Source organism: Watersipora subatra, chromosome 11 (assembly GCF_963576615.1).
Source record: "Watersipora subatra chromosome 11, tzWatSuba1.1, whole genome shotgun sequence".
NCBI classification, from domain to species: domain Eukaryota; kingdom Metazoa; phylum Bryozoa; class Gymnolaemata; order Cheilostomatida; family Watersiporidae; genus Watersipora; species Watersipora subatra.
The window spans coordinates 40,632,025-40,652,740 of record NC_088718.1 but is presented as its reverse complement, the minus strand read 5'-3'; the positions used below and the strand labels follow the sequence as shown (position 1 = coordinate 40,652,740).

Below are 20,716 nucleotides of genomic sequence, written 5' to 3'. Positions count from 1 at the left end.
ATCAATACGTAACAGTAAAAAGGGTCATTGTTGGGTGAAATGTTCATCTCTGGTATATTTTCAAAGTATTTCATTATGCTTTTATCAAACACTCTTTTAAAAAGCAGTATTTTGCAGCTGACTTAAAAAAATGTACAACATGTTTAAGATGTTATTCTCTGTGAGCTATGGTGCACATAGATGTTTGTATGACCACAAGACATGTGGCTTGAACACCAAAGAAAGATATCGTTGTTTCGAAAAATAATATAATAAAGTAACATTTTGTTCCTGCTTCTAAAAATTAATGCTCTTTCGATAAAAGAATGTAGCCTACTGTGTTATCTGGTAACCAAATTGAAAGAGATTAACATAAACGAACGTTTTTGGCGGCAGTAGAGGATAACGTTGAGGTGGCAATGTATCATGAGAAGGTTTTAAACATTGATTCTTAACCTTGTTGGACATACTGAATTTCATCAGTTTTGTATGCTCTTTCACTAAACCCATCCTAATTGAAAAATAGAATGTGATTTTCTACAATCAAGACAGCTACGTATGTTTTACTGGTTCACAAAATGCACTATGCATTAATATCACTGCACTCAATGATCGAGACCAATTCAATGCATTAACTCACACAAAAATTACATATCTTTTTACAAAGGCGGATCACCTTACATATTAGTGTGGTCTCTGCTGTTGCCTTTGAGAGACCTGTTTAGAAATGAGTGTGTTGACTCGCATGTCATTTTCAAAGCAAAATCTGTTCCTTTTCTTCATTTTGATGTCCAGCAGCCTCGAAAAGGATTGTTCCCAACGATACGTTGTAACAAATGGAATAATAAACATTTCTTGGGTTTCTTAGCAATAACAATGTATTTTCCCTTTTATTGTTCATCGCTTATGCATCGTGACTTCCACTGAACTCGTAGGGTTCAACCAAACCCAGTTTAGGAACCTTTTAAACTCAGCGTCACTAGCTTATGCAAACAATCAAAGTGCCATGATTATTTTTATTATCCAGAGAAGAAGGGTGCTGTTGAGATTATTATATTTGGAATATCATTGTATTATTTTCTTATTGAGCTTGAGAGGTTCTCAACAGTTGTAGAATTTACGCAGTGAATGTTTAACAGGAGTTACAGAGACGGTGCAACACCCTCATCACACTTATCGAGAGAGAAAACACAGAGCTGGAGGAACGCGAGAAACTCGACAAAAAGAAAACTAAAGCCGCTGCCAAGTCAGCGAGCAATTCAAGTAACAGTAAAGCTGCAGCCGGTGGAACTGGCAAACGTAAGAGTGACACCGCTTCAGGGACCAAAACTAAGAAGGCAAGAAAGGGTGCGGTGTAGCTGATGGGATGATAATAAGTTGTAGATATGCCTAGGTGTTAGTTGGCCTTAGGCCTATGTGCATTTAATTTTTGTATTCGCTCGTTGTTTTATTATCACTGAATATAAACTTAGCAGTATGGTCGTATAAATGCTCGAGGTTTCAGAGTCTTACAAATGCGAGGCATTTCTTCTTGAACTTCAAGTGTTGATAACTCTTCAAGTCATATCATAAGATGCGTGCCTGCGTAGCTTTGTCATACTTTTTAGTTTCATAAAATAATGTGAAGCTGAGCTAGAAAGTTAGACATACAAAAGCTGTTCGTACTTGCGAGTGATACAACGAACTCGGGTACATAGATTATAAAGATTAGATCAGCTAATCCTTTGATTATCAAATATTTATTCAAATGACTACTTTGGGAAAATACCAAGAAGCGAAAACAGATTCTTTTTTGCTAAAAGAATAATTACCTTCCTGAGAACAGTTAACTTTTTAAATATCTACTGCACATACATCCATCATGTCCACATGTGCTGCACTACTGAGCATATGTGTAATTGAGTATGCCATAAATGATCTCTTACATAGTACTGAGGATAATACATTGTTAATCTTCTGTGTATGAAGGGTCTTCATTCGAGAAATTCTCAAACTTGTCTTGGGATCCGCCAGTACAGTCGCCTTCAACATCCACGAACCACCAGCGGTTGCATGCGCAGATATCAAGATCGAAGGCTTCACCATCATTGCATTGCAGCCTCGTAGGCCTTGACTTATGTATTTTTCTCTGTCTATGGATGGTGAGGCAGTAACTCCTTGGTCTTACATAGTAGGTATAACCTGCAAAAAGCAAGAACATGTCATATCGATGCATATACCGTTTCAAAACATCGGATCTCAACAACTGAGTGCAAACTTACAGCTGAACTGAAAGCAAGCAGGCTTATCACAACTGAAGAAATATTTTGTAGTAAAACAAATTTACTTGGTACTTCCCAGTTAAATTAGTGTTCACACTTTGGTTACTAGAGAAGATGAACAGACCAATAAGTTTGGAAAAATGTGTAGTCTGAACAAAAACAAGTTGTTCAACATAAGGTGTGAAATAGGAACAAATCTACGCTAAGGTAGTATCCAGCGCATAACATTGGAAGTTTCTCAGAACATTGTGGCTTGGTAAGTTAATAGTTGTTTTCCTTCACGCAGTCCGGTTCTATGTTCAAATAATATTGCACATCACCTAGTATCATCTATATTTAGTTATGGAGTAACTGGTCTCATGAAGAGTAGTGGAAGTGGTGGTAATGGTGAAAGAAGTTGAAAGACTGTATTTTTTTAATTTTCAGCTAAAAATTACAGAAAAATGTTAGCAAACATCTTTGTATCAATTATTTGAAAAGCTTATGCGTTGTCTAGTAGTTATCGAGAGAAAGTTATGTCACAAAATGGAAGCTTGAAAAGAGTAAAAGACAAAATGAAAATGTAAAAAGTATTGATACATTAAACTAAAAATGCAAACTATGATAAGTTAAAGCTAGGTGACACCATATTGCTATCTGCCTCCTGTATTTTCAAGTCTACTGTTCAGAGTTCACTAGTAACCAAGCGGCAATAACAGCCTTTATTTAACAATTTAGTCTTATATATAATAAAGTTTCTACATTTAGTTTTTAGATAGAATTATATAATGTATTGGTTTTAATGTTATATGAAGTATTTATTACTATATTTGCCACACTACATTTTCAGATTGTTTAACAGATAAAACAAAACACAATTTAGTCGCATTGTAACATTCGCATGAACCTATGGCTGCTTTGACATACAAAAAAGCTTTGATTGTGAGCCTAAACTCTCAGTTTCAAATATGTGAAAACGCTGGACCTGTTTCTTGCAAGCCCCAGAGACATGACTACAACTATTTTCCTAAGGTTTTTCACTTGTGAACAATATTGTCAATATTTTTAGCTTTTTGAAGGATATATGGCATGTCACATTATCCTAGCAGCTTTGCATAATAAACAAGTTTTTAAATTTAAAAGGAGTTGTCGGCCAACAATTTTATTCACGAGTAGTGAACTTTGCATTTAGTGGTTTTTCGCTTGATTTACTAAATGAGCTGGAGAGTAATAAAATTTAATAAGTCAACTTTATGATATTTACTCAGTTCATCAACATTCTAGTTGGGACAGTAACAAGCATTGAATCAGTTCTGTATCAGTATATTTACTGCTAGTTTCAGTAAATATTGCAGTGGTAATCATTTTTTTGCATAACTTCCAATGACATATTTTTCATGACATTATTTTTGGGTAAATTTCAAACCGAAACTGGTCGACTAATAAAACAAGTTTTCAGTTTCCAGAAAATAATCACAAGAACGTCGATGATTATGTCTGCTAAGTTCTGCACTCACCATCTTTTGATTGACAAGTCAATGGTGATGAGGCAATTTCCTCATAGGACAGGAGTGTGATGTCATAGGCCTTTGGTTGTTCTAAGGGAAAACAATTCCCAACACAAGATGAAGGCCTCAAAGGTTTGTCTTGCTTATCTCCTGGAACATAGGCAAAGATGATTAATTCCAGGGTAGCACATGAATATGATATATAGCAATTGCTAGTAGTATAATTATGTAGAAGATTATCTACTCGAATATCTGAAAAAAATTAATGTTATAAGCATTATATTATTACAGCATCATTTTATCAAAAAGATGTTTTTAGTCAAAATTTTATTTTGTTGAGCTTTGTGTAAGATAGCCCAGCTGCATTTACTATCGGTGTAATTTAGTTGAGCTGTTATCGCTCCAAATCTTGGAGACGCCCATTGTTAAAAAATTTAGGCCCATCATGTGCCTCTATATAAGCAATATATCTCTATTACAAATAGAGACAAATATCTCCATTAGTCCGAAAGTCAGCAAGGTTAAAATCTTACTTCAATGTTGAATTTATGCAGTTAAAAATTAATTTTATTTTTGCTGATCAATACCTGCAAGGTCAAATGAGATCATGTGAAAACTTGTACAATTTTAGAAAAAAGATGAATCTCAATTTTTAGCTACAACAGAACTTTAAAACCAGCTCAGGTTTATTTTTTTGATGAAATATCGTAAAGGTAGCCAAAATCCACTTGATTTACGTTACAAGCTAGAAGAAACAAATCTAAAATTGGTTTTGACAGAAATCAAAGTATGATAAAGGTATTTCTGTATAAAGTACGTAAAAATCACATGTCACACTGTCTTTAATCCTCCAACTTGTGCTGGGTTCACATAGAGCTACCTCAATAGAGCAAACTAAGTTGTGGACATTTCATTAAAATAACAATTTATTCAACTAAATAATAATTGCGTCTTCAATTTCTAGTATGTCTATGATTTCCTTTTTCATTACTCCGTCCATCCTATTAGCAAGCAATCGATGATACGTAACCATAAAGTACACGATTTTCTGAGTCCTTTCTCTCAGATTCAACATTTTTGTAATTCGTTACATAGTGTAGATTGATAACTATGTCTATCTCCATCATCGATCTCTAGCGGATGAGTGCACAACTTAGCACCCGGCTACCGACCCTGTTAAAATGTGTAGCCAGAAGACAAAACATAGCGTAGATACCTGCTGTGGCTACATACACCGATTAAATGACACGTTGCAGCAACAAATAGATTATTCAATACGAATCGGTTTTGGTTGAGAGAAAGGGGCTGCGTCTTTGATAGATTTTCAGTTATTGTTATTATTATCAGCAATTTTTGATGGGAATAGTTAGTTTTTATAAAAAATCTACATAGTAATGATGAAAACCACTTAGTTACAAAACGGTTTTTATTCTCGTAAAAAATTAATCTACAGACAAAACTTTGTTTTTCAATAGATTTTATCAGCTGAAACATAATCCTGAATTGTTTCATGAGTTCCGTATGGTACAAAGAGCTTTCACATGTACAAAATAAATGAAATATTTATGTCTGTGTATAAATGGTTGATTATTTTAACCTTCTCATAACTGTTCTCAAGTAAAATTTAAATAAAATCAGTTTGCTGTTAAAACCAATAGGACACAATCAAGATTATGCCAATAGTTAATCAACGCTTTCAACCAATCAAAAAGGCACCAGCTTTTCTCCATCAAACTAATGTAACATTTTTAGTGAGCAAAATTTCAGCTCACTATGTCCGTTTTGAGCCAAAGTATGTTTTATCTTGGAGTAGCGAGGTTTCAATTTCCCCATACAACAAAACTGTATTGTTGTAGATTGTTGATTATTCTAACAGAAAACAACTTCCAACACAAGGTAAAGGCCTCAAAGGTTTTGCTTGCCCATCTCCAGATAAACAACACACTTCTTCAATGTGTTTAGCCACCTTTTAAGGCTTTAGAAAGTTTAAGTTAAAAGGCTTTCATTAGTAGTTGTTTTTTCTTTCTCTCACCTTTACTGAGACCACCTGCAGTTATTTATAGCGTCTATCTTATGATAAAGTTATTATGCAATCCACATCCGATGAACTCAGCAATATGAATCATATGTGGGTTAATCAAAAATTACTTTCTCATATACACGATACTTTTTTACTGCTACTTGCGGTTGTAATTCCTTGTTAGAAGTTTAAAAAGTTGCAATTAATAATCGTTTTGAGCCAACAAACAACAAACTGAAAATGTAGATACAAAGCTTACTGTTTCCAAAGTGATTTCCCTGCTTGTAGTGAAAACAGTTGCCTTTGCAGTTGCCATTGTTGTTTCCATTTCCTGTTTGAATATAACAACAAAGATATTCGTGTCAGTCAGCTATTTTTGAGTTGCAAATCTTAAAAGCAAAAAATCTTAAAAATAAAAATGGCTGGCTGACAGATTGTTTAACATTGATCTCTTTAATAAGCTGCTAGGCTATACTTCTTAAGGAGATAACAATTGTGGCAATGATTATACTAGAGATAGCAATAGTATATTAGAGTTAGTTATCTATTCAATCTAACAGCAAACATGGATTGTTATAGGCAAGCCATTTTATCAGATCATCTGTGCTATGATAGACTTTTGTGGGATATGAACCCATGCTGATGTCAACAACTGACAAGCCAAATGATGGCTATCAATCTAGTTGTTTGTAATTAACAGTAAAACAGAAATAATTGTCCGAGTTATTTTTTTTTCATTTTAAATGATAGCTCCTGCTCTTTCCATTCATAAGCTATCATAAACGATGAATGAGAAATAATTAATGTATATTTCAATTGCTGAAATGGTGGTCTTCATTGGACGTCTTTTGTAATTCCTCCTACTTGGTGTTAGTTTTATTTTAGATTTGTTTAATAGGTCTCATAGATTGGTTGGTAATAAAAAGTGACTACTGAATGAACACAAATGGTGAACAAATGTGAATAGATGGTACAATAAATGAACATAAATAGAAAGTGCAGTATGCATTTGAAAAACTTTCTTGTTACAATAACAGTGTTTAAAATGTGCCAACTTCCGCACAATCATAAAATTAATAATAATATAATTAATAATAATAATGGTTAAGATGGGACTTGAACACGTGACAATCGCCTTATTAAATTGACTCCTTAATTAACTGAGGTACTCGGCTACCTTCCGACAATCAAGAATAGAACCAATGAAAGAATAAAGATTCTTCTTCACAAAAAGCAAGCAGTTAGATGAACAATGGCCGATGATAATACATTGTAGGAGAGACTAAACATTCATCTAGTGGTCAATAGCTACTATGACTGTTATTTGGCTGATAGCAACAAACTAAAATCATTGATTGGCTGATAGTGGCAAACCAAGGTTTTTGATTGGCTGATCACTTTACACTAAGATAACTAATTGGCCACTAGCACAAGATAGGGATAGTGATTGGCTAATAGCTTCAAGCTAATATACTCGATTGACCAATAACACAAGCTAGGACTGGCCATTGGCTGATAGGGTCAAGCTAAGATAACTGATCGGCCAATAAAACAATCAAGGGTTAGTGATTGGCTAATAGCCTCAAGCTAAAAGATAGCTGATTGGCCAATAATACAAGCAAGGGCTAATGATTGGCTGATAACTTCAAGCTAAAAAATCATACCATGGGTGAATTTATTCATGTTGCCATTATAGTTGCCCATCTTGTTGTGATAGCAATTGCCAAAACAGTTTCCATTGTTGTTTCCAGTAACTACAACAAATGAAAGATTCTCTAACATCAACATAACTTACACAGAATTGAAGCAGAACAAAAGCATGATGATATTTTCATTAATGAAGCTGTGATTACTAAATGACAATCTGACAATGACATGCATTTTAGACACCAAAAAGGCCAAAGTATTTTTACAGTTATCGCTGTTCTAATCTAAAACAATATGCTAAACTCACACTATGTCACAAATGTTTCATGTCTCGTCCTTCAAGTATCCTAACTAAAATACAGTAAATTCTAGCTAAAACACAGTGAATCATTCTTCTAAAAATGTAGCCAGCAGGAAATCCAGTTTCAGAATTAGATTTGGGCAGACGTTTCCGGTAGAGAAAAAAAGTAATGTTCTGTCAAGTTACGATGTTATTACGAGGTAGCAGAATGAGAACTGGTAACATATAACTAAAAGCCTTTGCTTACATATTAGTAAAAATGTCCGCGTTTTAAAACAGAAATCTTTCATGTATATCAACAGCATTGTCTTGATTTTAGTACGAGTAAGGTGAGCACGCTTACATAGCATCTGTTTAAGAAGGTGTGACTTGAGAATCTTTACTACAAAAAGAGATGTGTTCATACATCTGTCCAAAGCTATGCTGAGCGTTCAAAAAAATATTCAGATTCCCAACCAAGCACACCAGCGTCTACGACACTCAACCACCTTTACAAATCTTAAAATAATTGTGTACATAGCTATTACGTATGGCGCTATTTCAAGGCGCACGGGACTGCCAGTCTGTACTAGTCTTAATTACTTTATACAGTAATAATATATTCATATTTAAAATTTAATACATATTTGCATATGATAAAAAATTGGCCCATTCTCATATTTATAGTCTAGTTGAAACGGGATATTTTACTTGTGCTGCTGCGTAATGTTCAAACAAGTTTGATACAAACAAAAAACAAATGTGACTACTGATTTTTGAGCTACTGTAATGGCGAAATACTGCTGCCCCTGTTGATAAAAAACAGCACAACATAAACTTGAATGCCTTAACATTACGCATTAGAACAACGCAGCCATGGTTATAATTATCAGTAAAAAGGTTTGTTTTTGTGACAAATATTAGGCTAACTTTAACAGTTTTTCAAAAACCTCTAGAAACATAAAATGTTTGTTTCGATTTTAAAATCTCTTATTTAACGAAGAAGATAGCCAATTACATACTTATAACAACGAGACATCAAGAATTTGTTCAACCCATGGTATCACTCATGCCAAATTATAAATTATTTCGCATAGAAATTATGTACTCTTAAATAAAGTAAAGTTGTCTGCCCATACCTATTACCGAAATATGCAAACTTTTTAGCTGAAATACTCTTTTTGGGTCTCTTTTACAAATACCTTTAGTCGCTTGATTTGTATGTCTACTCACATTTGCTTTTTAGAGTTGTCTGTCCATTCTTATTTCCATTGTAATTACCATTTTCGTTTCCAACACAATTTCCGTGACAGTTGCCATTTCTGTTGCCATGCCCTACAACAGATGCGTTAGTGTTCTTTCTGCGGATTGAGGAAGCATGACTTTGTAAAAACAATTCAAGTTTTTGTGTTTCAGCGTTTTCAGAGTATTGTCGATAATCGATATTGTCTAACGCTTTCATGGAAACTGAATCACCGTAATTGTTTTGGAGACTGAATAAATAGTTATGTATGTGGGTGCCAAAGATCACACAAATGTTGTGTTGCAATTTTTCCAAGCGACACACCAAACACTACCTAGAACCCAGATTATTTTAATATAGTGTCTAGTCAATTAACATTTTTATAACGAAATATTTAAGTTAGACTAAATTCACTGTAAAAAGATCAGAAAATGTGTTGATTTTATTTATACTACTTAGAAAAAAAGTAGTGGACCCTCAGTTCTCGAACATAATCCGTTCCAGAAGGGTGTTCAAAAACCGAGCTGTTCGAAATCCAAAAAAATTTTCCCTTTAGAATTAATGTACGTAAATTTTAATTCATTCCAAGGTAAGAAAACAACTTCGGTAAAATATTTTTTCAACATTTTACACCATAAACTGTACTGTATATTGCATACTATAAATCAAAACGGGTAGATATACATCGTGTTTAATTTTAATAAGAGGTGTTCTATTTATGATGATAGAAAAAGAAAACAAAAGTAAACATTTTGAATGTTTTGCTCTTAAAACATCAAAAACATTAAAGGTTAAGATACAATGACAAAAATTGCAGAAATTGATAATGAAACAGCAAAAAATGCAACAGATCAGTTACATCAAAAATCGTAGGAAAAAATGTATAAACAGCAGTGGCACGTTTTCTTCACATCTTTGAAGGAGAACCCTTCTCCAAAACAATTTAGGGTAACTCGACTGGAGGGGTTATCTTCCTAGAAAATCTCTTCGGTAGAGGAGACATCGTCCCAGATGGTTCCTCCCTTTTTGTAAAGAATTTATGAAGCATCGATTGCTTCTCCGTTTGTTAACGAATGTTTTGATGCTGTTTCCGAAGCTGTTCCAATTCCAAAGCGCATGGTCCGGTTTGATCCGAGACAAACAAATCTCAAAATCTTTGGTCGAAAACCGTGTTGGTTGAGAACCGAAGCGTTCGAGAACTGAAGTTCCACTGTAGTAGTATTGGAAAAAGGCATGGCATTTCCATTGCCATGCATTTATAAGCTATACGCTTTTGAAAAGAGCAAGTGTTTGTGAAACCTTCATGAACTGAATCTAAATCTGCTGAGAGGTAAGTACCCTCAACTATACCGGAAGTAAGTGTCGTCAGCCATACATACGCCAAATCAAAGTATGATTGTTAATGATAATTAAAAGTAAATAAAGATGTTTCTTGTTGAAGCAAAAACTGTGTTTACAAACCAATATAACACGAACACGCCAAAATATGAAACATTGAACTGTTTTCAAAGCTTTATTGAATCTGCAGCCAAAGATAGGCATGAGTTTGAAGGTAGCTCCGAGGCTAATTCATCAGGAAGTTCCATCTCTTCAAATAAAAGGTAAAATTGCTTGAATCATTGTCAATTAAATTTTAGCTGAAGGCTTAATATTAAAGGTTGACTTGCAACAAAATTCACATTACAGTTATTTGGTATCAAAAAGTTCACCGTGTCTTACTCTGCTGTGTTATAGGTGCAAAATATGTGGAAATGGGGTAACAAGCTCTTAAAAGCTAAAAAACGAACAGTTAATCGCAGCCATCACGAAAACGTCGTTGTTTGGAATCTCTTTCTCTCATTAACGTACTCAAATATTGTGGTTATTGTTTTGACATGTGATGTTATCACGTGAAATTCAAAGCCAAGAAAAGGCTCAATATAAAACATCTCATAGCACTAGTTTATGACAAACACTTTGGGTTCTACCGGAAAGCCCGTATCAGATATAGATGCTCACTACTTTACAGTTTCGTTTCAGCTTGGTCTAATCATCTAGTCGTAATCTGATCATGTGACCCATACTTCCTACCAAATGGTGCGAACAATTTCTGCAGCATTTTTCGACTATCCCAGGTGACCAACAGGCTCCTCTTGTTGACCAGAGGATGATATGTACTCCTTCAAGCTAAGGTTAAAAAATTAAACCAATTTTACGGTAGGTTTTGAGATATCAGTGCTCAAAGTAACAGCATTACAATGATGATAAAATAGACGCGTAAGGACAATTTACATGGTTTTAAATGAAATGTATTTGTGAAATGTTTTTGACGAATGAGGTTGCATGAATGTGTAAACAAAAGCCATCGTGTTCAACTACACCCCATTTGAGCCGTTTTGGAAAGGGATTCCAATCTACAACGTTTTCGTGATGGCTTCGATTAACTGTTCGTTTTTGAGCTTTTAAGAGCTTGTTATCACATTTCCACATATTATGCACCTATAGCACAGCAGAGTAAGACATGGTGAACTTTTTGATACCAAATAACTGTAATGTGAATTTTGTTGCAAGTCAACCTTTAACCAAATGGAATTTACCAGAAATATATGTTGTATTCAACTTTAGAGTAAAAGCAGTTTTAAACATTCATCAGAATGGCAGCAAGCAGAGACTGCTGCAAGGAAAAATTAATTTTCAACCTTTTGTCAGTGTTTTATATTCATGACGGCTATCATTAAAAAAGAAAAAAATTACTTATATCTGTGCAGATCTCACAGAGATATAAATCTTGTGATAATTAATGAGCTTCATAAAATATTGCTACTTTCAGGTCTTGAACTCCTGACGCTCAGCTTAGTAGACCGACACCTGCGCTAATCCTTCAGGTATTACTATAATTAGAATGGCGTTACATGGCACTAAAAATTTCTATGGGGAGGGAAGAGTTACAAGAGCAGATTGCCAGAGCTCCACCCATCTGCGGTTTATTTAATAGAAGTCGAGCCCACTCCAAGTAACGCCAGGCTCAATTGGCAATATAGGAAATTCAAAGTGTTGAGGTCCACCAAGTAGCAGAGTGCATCGTGACATCAGTGGTTAAAAATGACTTCAGAATTACAGCTAGTCTAGTAGGTTTGCAAAATATATCGAGAATAGCTTAAAAGAAAGGAAATGACTAAACACTGATATGTGTGTATTTATTTTACCTATCTATCTATCTATTTATTTTACCTATCTATCTTATCTATTTATCTATTTATTTTACCTATCTATCTTATCTATCAATTTATTTTACCTAGCTATCTTGAGACATTAAAAAAATTACCTAAATGTTGCCTTTTCGTTGCAATTTATGAAATGCTAATGTCTGCACTTACCAGTTCCAGCATTATCGTTGCCATTATCATTTCCGTTATTGTTGTCATGGCAATTGCCTTTACAGTTGCCATTACCATTGCCATTTCCTTCCAAGCCTAGCAATGAAAAATATACCACAAAATAATTTTTTATTGCACACACATTATCATATACGATATGTATAAAACCTGTGAAACAAATTTTAATGTTGATGCCTTTTAAATAGTCTATGAGATACTACCACTGAAGGTCATGCTAAGGTCATGACCAAAATGGCATACCACTTTTTGGTTCGTACTCGCTTGCCTGCTGTTGTGAACTTTTGAAACATCGCTACCACCCACTCGAAAAAATAAAAAATAGAAATTACAAAGTTTCGTCATGAAGCCCAACTGTCACAAATATTAATACTATACAAGTGCAATTGTAATTAGCTTATTAGTTATAACAATTATATTATTAATTTCAATTGAAGGTCATCTCTAGGTCACTCCCAGAAAATGAGCTGTCAACAATCTATTTGAAATGGCTAGCTCCTGCCTCCTTACCCAGTGTATGTGGCACATCATTGGAGTAAAACAGTTTGTACAATGGCTGATTTTTAGCTCTGTTCCTTAGATATTCTTTCTGTGCGTACTTAAAAGGCACAGCCTCTCCTTCCACACCCCTCAACATGGCAATCAACCTACAAGACAAAAACTATAAAAAATCTGGCTTAAATTTTAAAAGTTTATGCTCAAAAGCCATTACAAAACACACGACTGGCTTTTAAAAAAAGGAAATATTAATGCGCATACACCTACTAGAGTCGTAATAAAGGTCAAGGTCACATGCATACTTCAGGTCGGAGTCTTACAGAGGTTTACTGACATTCTTGTTAGTTATTGCAATTGTATTTCTTTGAAGAATGCTGAATGACATCAGTTTCTGACAACTATTAGGCAGCCTTGATAGGCCAACCAGCACCAACGAAAAACATTAGATCTTATCACAGCCCAGTAGATGATGAACATTAGCAGCAAGGTTGTCATAGTTACACATCCAACAAGCTTTATGGAAGCAATTTAACAAATTCAACCGATTAGAACACTTTTAAGTCATTGTCCAAGGTGCCAAGGCATTTTCTCCTGAGTCTAGTTAGTTTATTATAAAAACACATATAAATAGATGTGGAAGAAAGCAACTTTTCTCTGTTTTCTGTGGGAAGTAGTTTTGTCTAACATTCACATGGCTGACTGTCACCTCTCATATACCACCAATCATAGACATTTACCATAGTCAACCAAAGCAGCTACATACATAGATACTTATGTACATAGATGCATAGACATATAATAACAGACAACATACATGTAGATATGTTTAACTACTATGGACAGCCACAGCTCATGCATTCCATAGATAGCTGTTACATGTACGCACTAATGTTAGGCATTAGTGCTAACGATAGATTATGGCCGAGGATAATATAGTAACAATCGTCCTTAGCAATAGAGAACTTCTGCACCAGAGGCATATACCCTACAGGATGGATGAAAATATTCGATGGATTTAATAATTCGCGAGTTCGCAGACAGTCAAATTCATGAATTATTAAAATTCATGAATAATTAGTTTTATTTTTAACACAAGGGAAAATAACTACTATCTCAAATAAAATGTAGCAGAATTTGACACAGACATCATAGACACATAATTATGATAGACAGTTTGAGATCAGAGCAGTAAAAGGTGTACAGACGGTAAGATGTATGATGATTAATGAAATCTAGATTTTCCAGTTAAAATGGTTGATAACAGTTATGAAGCTATTTAAGATTATTTATTTCAAATCTAGGTCCAGGCTAAATAAGTACTTAAAATATAATTGTTTCTTACATCCGCAAAAATCAAATCAAGATAGCAGGATCACCTAACTTGAATCAGACTTGCTTCTGCTTATCTTTGATATTCGTCATATAAAGGCAGATAATAGATATTCATAAACATAAAGATATGGTCGAAATGTGTTCTGAGTTTATGGGGCTAGTTTTTGATTTATGTCACAATTTTAAAATTCCATGGTTTATCTAGCCAATAAAACTTTTGGATTAAACTTTATGTAAATAAAAAACTTTATTCTTACAAAATAGAGAATGCTGTCAAAAAGTTATTTTGACAAAAAATATTATTATTATTATAGGTATAGGACAAGGTATTTTAAATGAAAATAGTATAATTATTGTACTATTAGATTAATTCATGTAAAAGAAGACTATGTAATTATCATCGACGTGGCTTGCGCTGGTGTTGATATGTTTACAGAATAATAAACTTATCTTTGTCAGCTACTTTTATTTGACAGATTTGGGGTGTTGTACTTATTAGATGCTGAAAAATCAATCTGGTGTGACAAAATTAGATTTTTTTAAATGCTTTGTTTTCACAATTTAAATTAGCTTCATTTCAGGTTGCTAACAAATTTTTTAACAAGAAGGTCAGCATCTCAATAGTGTGAATTACTATAAAATATTAATGCGTTTTCTGTGTTTTATCTTTAAAGATTTCCGCGTTTTAAGCTTTGCAGGTGAAAAAATTGAAATTATAATTAGTTTTTGAAAAAACTGGTTAGCAAATAGAAATATTGTGCTACAGGAGACTTCTCAAAAGTATTTCTTTTGATCATGCAACCGTAATCTTATTTCTTGTAAAATTTTATTAGATTCTTTGTATTTTCGTTAAAAACAGAAATTACTTGCAGTGATCTTTTGCCCATATCATGCTGCATGTATTGCTTTCAAAATCTTACAGCTATGAACAATTAGCTTGCATGTATAGTTACAGTGAGCAATATATATATTTTATTTTGGATTTTTTAACAACTACTTTAAACAAATTATGTTGTGTAGTGTTCTTAGTTCCATTAACATCGTCCAACGAGACATAGAGAATCTAAATGCAGAAAGAATGTCTTGTTTATATAATGATAAAAATCCAAACTGCAGATATTAAAAAAACATCCATCTAAATATTTAAAAGGAAGTAAATTTTTGTCCCAACTCTGTAAAAATATTGATTGCACAAAAAACTAGCAACTATTAACATCTGTATATTAATGGAAAACATGTAACTAATCTGATTATATTATACTATAAAATGATAAACAATATGTATATAATAACATATATATACACAAAGTTGGCATGGTTTAAATCACACAAATAAAACAAACGATGTACTTTTATGTCTCCAAAAACTTAATGCCTCTACATCCACAGCTCAAGCCGTTGCTTGATGTAACATATTATAATTTTAATGCAGCTATTGAGTTTAGTGCTGGTCTTTTTCAAAAACTTCTACAAGAATCAATATAAAGAATTTGTTATTCATTTACATAACATTCCATTGATAAAGCTGCACGTCATCCTTTCTAATTCATTAAAAGGTGGCATGACAATTTTACCAATCTTTTACAATAAATATTTTTACATTTCTATTGATGCAAAAGCCAATTTAATTTGGTAACCTTTGACCTACGTTTTATGCATTCAACTTCTGCCATTTATGTATTTCTATTGCTGTCTGCGCAATGCTTTATATACATCTAGAAACATATATGGGGAAGTTGCAAAAAAGAAGCTGGTTTAATATCTTAGGTAACCATAAATATATAATATATATAAAAAGTTTGATAAAGGAAACCAAAAATTAAAACAAAAATTGATTTGTTTACACTCCCACTATTGAAGTATTGGTATAGTATAGTTGATATTATTAGACATGCTATAGCCTTAAATTCCTTAGTAGTGTTTACCTGAACAATGGGTTAGCATAGCAGACCACCCATAATAATATTAATAGTAGTATTGGTTTCCCTTAAAAATTTTGAAAGCACTATGAAAGTACTTAAAATAGCACAATTCCTATTGAACTAAATATCATTTTAAAGCTCTAAACTTGTAGAACTCAATAAAAAAACAGAAATCAAATACAGTAAAGAATTTTATTTCACATTCTTTCAAAGAAGTGATGATTTAGAGGCAACTGAAGAAACATAATGACTGCAGTACACTGAGTCTGATGGAGTATATATATTTGTTACGAATAGAAAAACATATAGTTTTAGTGTAAAACTCTTGTTTCTGAGGAAAAACTTTTTAGCTTTGTCTATTTTTGATCTAATTACTAAGAAATGCAATTAGTATGTATTTAGAAACTAATGTTCTGTCTGCAACTATTTCTCATTTTTTGGTCGGTTAGAAGTGCCCTCGGTATTTTGCCAATATTTCAAAAACCAATAGTCCAATCTACTTAAAACTTTTAAATTATGCGGAAGACATATATGGAAATTATATTATTATAAGTTATATTATTATTATTAAATTATATAAACAATGTATACCACACAAAGAGACCAATATCTTGTAGTTTTACATAAATCAATAGTACATAAAAAAACACAAAGTTAAGTTTACTCGGGTGTTCAGAACCTTTCCTCCAATTATCTCAGGTTCAAGGTTTCAAGTGCTAGAACTACACCTTTTATCTTTATCTGTATAACAATAGTTAATGAAATAGTTTACATGTTATTAACTATTTTAGCTCATAACTGTAGGTACATGTTAAACAGCAATGCATTGACATAACAGGTATGAAAACATCAACAAATATAATACATTTATATAAGAAATGATGTTTATTATAACTTTGTATTAAAATTAATGACTTACAAAACAACCAGTATTGCTCCTTTCATCTTGAACAAGTATTTACCTCAGGTTCCCAGAAGTTCTTTCAACTAGTGTGAGTTGATATCGCCATACCCCCTTCTTTTATACTAAAGCCAAGCAATAATCATATCTTCCGTTTGATCATCAGAACTTAGGAGCCCATATTCTGTTTTGATTGGCAGCTATCTGGCTCATCAATAAATCTACAAATTGATAAGCTAAAATATTTCATACTGTCGACTTCCAACCGGATAACCGTAGATAAATTGTTGGTGAAAGATCTTAGAAGTGAGGAAAGCGTGAATTTTATGCATCATTAGCTAAGCTTTACGAGGTAATGATCAACGCGAGGTGGAAGTCATGTCAACCATATTTTAATGTTAATAGGCTTTGTCAAGTTTCATAATGTCTTCAGCTTCAATAACTTGAACACATCATCAAGAAACCTAGCCTTAGATTATCAACTCGGAATATTTAGCGAGTAGTACACTTGACCTAACCGATTCACATTCATTGACTCTGATGCAAATATACCTGAGAAACCTTTGCACTTATTGGAAGACATGAAAATCCCTCCACTTAGCTAAACCAAAGAAATAAAGAACATATAGTATATATATAGTATAGCAAGAGGGCTGCTATAATAGATATAGCAGTACCCAATGACTGCATCATAGTCAGCAAAGAAAAAGAGTAATTGGAAAAATATTTTTCCACTCAAGGAGGAGATTAAAAAGTTTGGATATGTAATAGTACCTGTAATTCCAGTGACAAACATCAAATGTGGCTTGTCTAAATATTGGCAACTACCAATGCAAATTTGCTCCAAAAAAGCGTGGTACTAGAAACAGTGTAGATCTTGAGGCAAGTGCGGAAGATCTTTATCGCTTTGCAAACTCCCATAATTTGCAAAGAGGTATGACATATTCAATGAACAATAACTTGATATATAAAGCTGTAGATATATATATATAAATATATATATATATATTGTTTGGAGTTGCCTTGTTGGGAGCACTTGCTCCTGGGCTGCCATGATTAGCGACTCTGTATATATATATATATATATATATATATATATATATATATATATATATATATATATATATATACAGTCAAACATGGATAACTCGTCCACGGATAGCTCGAACACATGGTTAATTCGAACATTTCCTTTGGTCCGTTCCCACGTAATGATAAATTGCTATAGATAACTCGAACTCAACACTGTTAATTTGAACTGTTTTTTTGCCCAACAGCTACCGAAACGGTTGTTTTCGCTTTAGAAAATCACTTTATTCAAAGCCATAGAGGTAAACTTCATCTTTTCCTAATTCATAAGCGTCGTTATTACCACCATCGGCAAAATATTTTTGTCAACGACTTTTCTAAAAGTTTGGTGAAATTTGATTTATACTGCGATACGATGAATAGCACGGGCTAGCCGGGTCACGCGCGCAAGAATTTTCGCCACGCACATACAAAACAAAAATCGCATGTTGTTTTGTATGTGCGTGGCGAAAAACCTTGAGTGCGTGACTCGGCTAGCCCGTGATGAATAGTTTTCCGACGTTGATTCCGTGTTGAATCAACGTCGGAATGTTGAATGTTTAAAACGTCTTAAAAAATGTTGTAATTAAACGTATACGTTGTCTGAGCTACAAAAAACTATTCATCGTTTGACCTAAATGCAGAATACGTGTGTACATTCAATAAGTATCTATTAAAAAAGCGTGAGTGATATAGAATGTACCGTAAAACCTCGTAAAACTTCTAATTGAACTGCCTCGGAGTGTTGCTCTTAACGAATCCCAGGTAAAGTAAGGTAATCTGCATAAACTTCAAGAAAAAACGGCAAAATTGATCGTGGGTGAAACCCCAAAAGAAAAAAATGTCTTTTCTTTTAAGCATTTCAACAACGATCAAGTTTTGCCAATGTCAATCTGAAAAACGTCCTGGCAATAACATCACCTCAAACAACAAACCAATCTCAAGTGATAGAAAAATCTCTATACTTTTTCATGAAAACGTTTTAAACTTTACATTAGAAGCATTTAATTTGAAGCAAGCCATTTTTGCTTTTGATTTATATTATAGTTTGTATATGTACATGTATCTACTAATAAATAAGTAAATATATGGACTTGTGACAGTGCTCTGATAACTTGAATGCTCTGATAATTCGAACACTTTTGCTCGGTCCCTTGAAGTTCGAGTTATCCATGTTTGACTGTATATATATATATATATATATATATATATATATATATATATATATATATATATATATATATATATATATATATATGTATATATATATACACTAGCTGTACTAACCGGCGTTGCTTGGGTAATAAAAAAGTCTTTGGACAGAAAATTGTATTTAACATATAACAACATTCGCCATTATACCTTTCAAACTACATATCAAGGGAAAAGTGTTTTGCTTAGTTGAAATAAATTAAGAGAGAAAATAAAGGCAAATGTAAAGGTTTTCAAACTTTGTCAAGCAGCTGTAACTTTCAAACTTCATATCATGCGGAAAATGTTTTGTGCAGGTCAAATAAATTAAAAAATAAATAAAACAACTATAAAAGGGTTTAAATGTGAATGTGAAATAATTAACAGATAATAGCTAAATTAAATCTGTTTTACTATGATTGCAATAAAAGAAGATTCAGTAATGATACAATTAATACGAACTGAGAAAACTAAATAAAAATCCTGAATATGTTAAACTAATAATAACAATTTGTGCATAAAAGTGTGTGTGTGTGTCCATGCGTGTATAAAAAAGGTTACTGTTCCACCAGAAGCCAACCATCAAAACATTGAAAACCTTTTGAATATGACGATACTAGTACCTCGCGATGCTGGCACCAATGTAAAAATGAGATATCGTACTGTGTTTGTCTGATCGAATGGAGAGAGAATGTGGAGTCTGTTTCTACAGAAATAATACAATTGTCCGTGTGAAAAGGATTGGCCGTGACTGCGTTTTTAGTAATAAAACCTTACAAAAGACCGAAAGTAGAAGTTCAAGAAAACACGAAAAAGCATCGTATTTCATAGAGTTAATAGAATTCATAGAATATCAAATAATTCGTCATTTAGTGTGTTTATACGCTATATGGTATATGATAACATCTTCGATCAATATGCCTTGTATAGCTCAGTGGTAGAGCACGTGGATTTAAAACAAGCAGTTGCAACTTTGGTGAGTTCAAATCAAACAAAATGCAAAATTTTAATTCCAAGACTAATAGTTATAGCCGGACATACCGAAGGACAGACAAACAACCAACATTGAGATATATATATACTCATGCTACAGACAGTATTGTTTCGGCTATCGAAGCCTCATCAGTGCAGCTCAGAGCTCAGGCAAGGGACACAAATCCCATTACCAATGAGAGTTGACTTCCTATCATGGAACAACTAGGTTGCATCTCAGATTTTGAGAAAGTCAATGCGCTGACACCAGAGTGCTCAAAACACAAATGTGATGAGCTTTGCACTGTAGCTTGTAGTAACTTTTTCTGAGCGAGTTGGTATAAATCTTTGTAAGGTTATATAAATCTGAGTTCCTATAGCCTCTTACCAAAAATTTTTATAATTTTATATTCTGAATCAAAGCTTTGTTGAAAATATTGTCTGTAAAATCTAAAGAGATCGGTTGAAGTTGATTCAATTGTTGTCATACGTCTTCACTCATGCATTCTCTAAGATCTAGCCATAATTGTTTAGGATCAGA

At 33.2% G+C, this 20,716-nt stretch overlaps 2 protein-coding genes across 2 annotated transcripts in view; one reads left to right on the top strand and one right to left on the bottom strand.

Moving 5' to 3' along the window:
* The window catches only part of LOC137408830 (SWI/SNF-related matrix-associated actin-dependent regulator of chromatin subfamily A member 5-like), a 29,985-nt gene extending 28,517 nt beyond the window's left edge, over positions 1-1,468 (top strand). The window contains exon 20 of the mRNA XM_068095409.1: positions 1,119-1,468. Coding sequence (XP_067951510.1) covers positions 1,119-1,337 — 219 coding nt within the window. The 3' untranslated portion in view covers positions 1,338-1,468. The remainder of the gene's footprint in view (positions 1-1,118) is intronic.
* A 231-nt stretch (positions 1,469-1,699) lies between these two features.
* LOC137408831 (putative uncharacterized protein DDB_G0282499) lies at positions 1,700-17,027 on the bottom strand. The gene is made up of 8 exons (XM_068095410.1): positions 16,963-17,027; positions 12,802-12,938; positions 12,274-12,369; positions 8,908-9,009; positions 7,412-7,501; positions 6,007-6,078; positions 3,737-3,877; positions 1,700-2,160 (listed from the first exon to the last, which is right to left on the bottom strand). The coding sequence occupies exons 1-8, from the start codon at positions 16,986-16,988 to the stop codon at positions 1,928-1,930; spliced, it is 897 nt and encodes a 298-aa protein (XP_067951511.1). The 5' UTR covers positions 16,989-17,027; the 3' UTR covers positions 1,700-1,927.
* Between the last annotated feature and the right edge of the window lie 3,689 nt (positions 17,028-20,716).

Coding starts and splice junctions, on each gene's coding strand:
- LOC137408831 (XM_068095410.1), bottom strand. CDS start 16,988: ATGAAAGGAGCAATACTGGTTGTTTT. Junction 12,370..12,801: donor TGATGTGCCACATACACTGG/GTAAGGAGGCAG, acceptor TTTCATTGCTAG/GCTTGGAAGGAAATGGCAAT. Junction 9,010..12,273: donor CAACGATAATGCTGGAACTG/GTAAGTGCAGAC, acceptor CATCTGTTGTAG/GGCATGGCAACAGAAATGGC.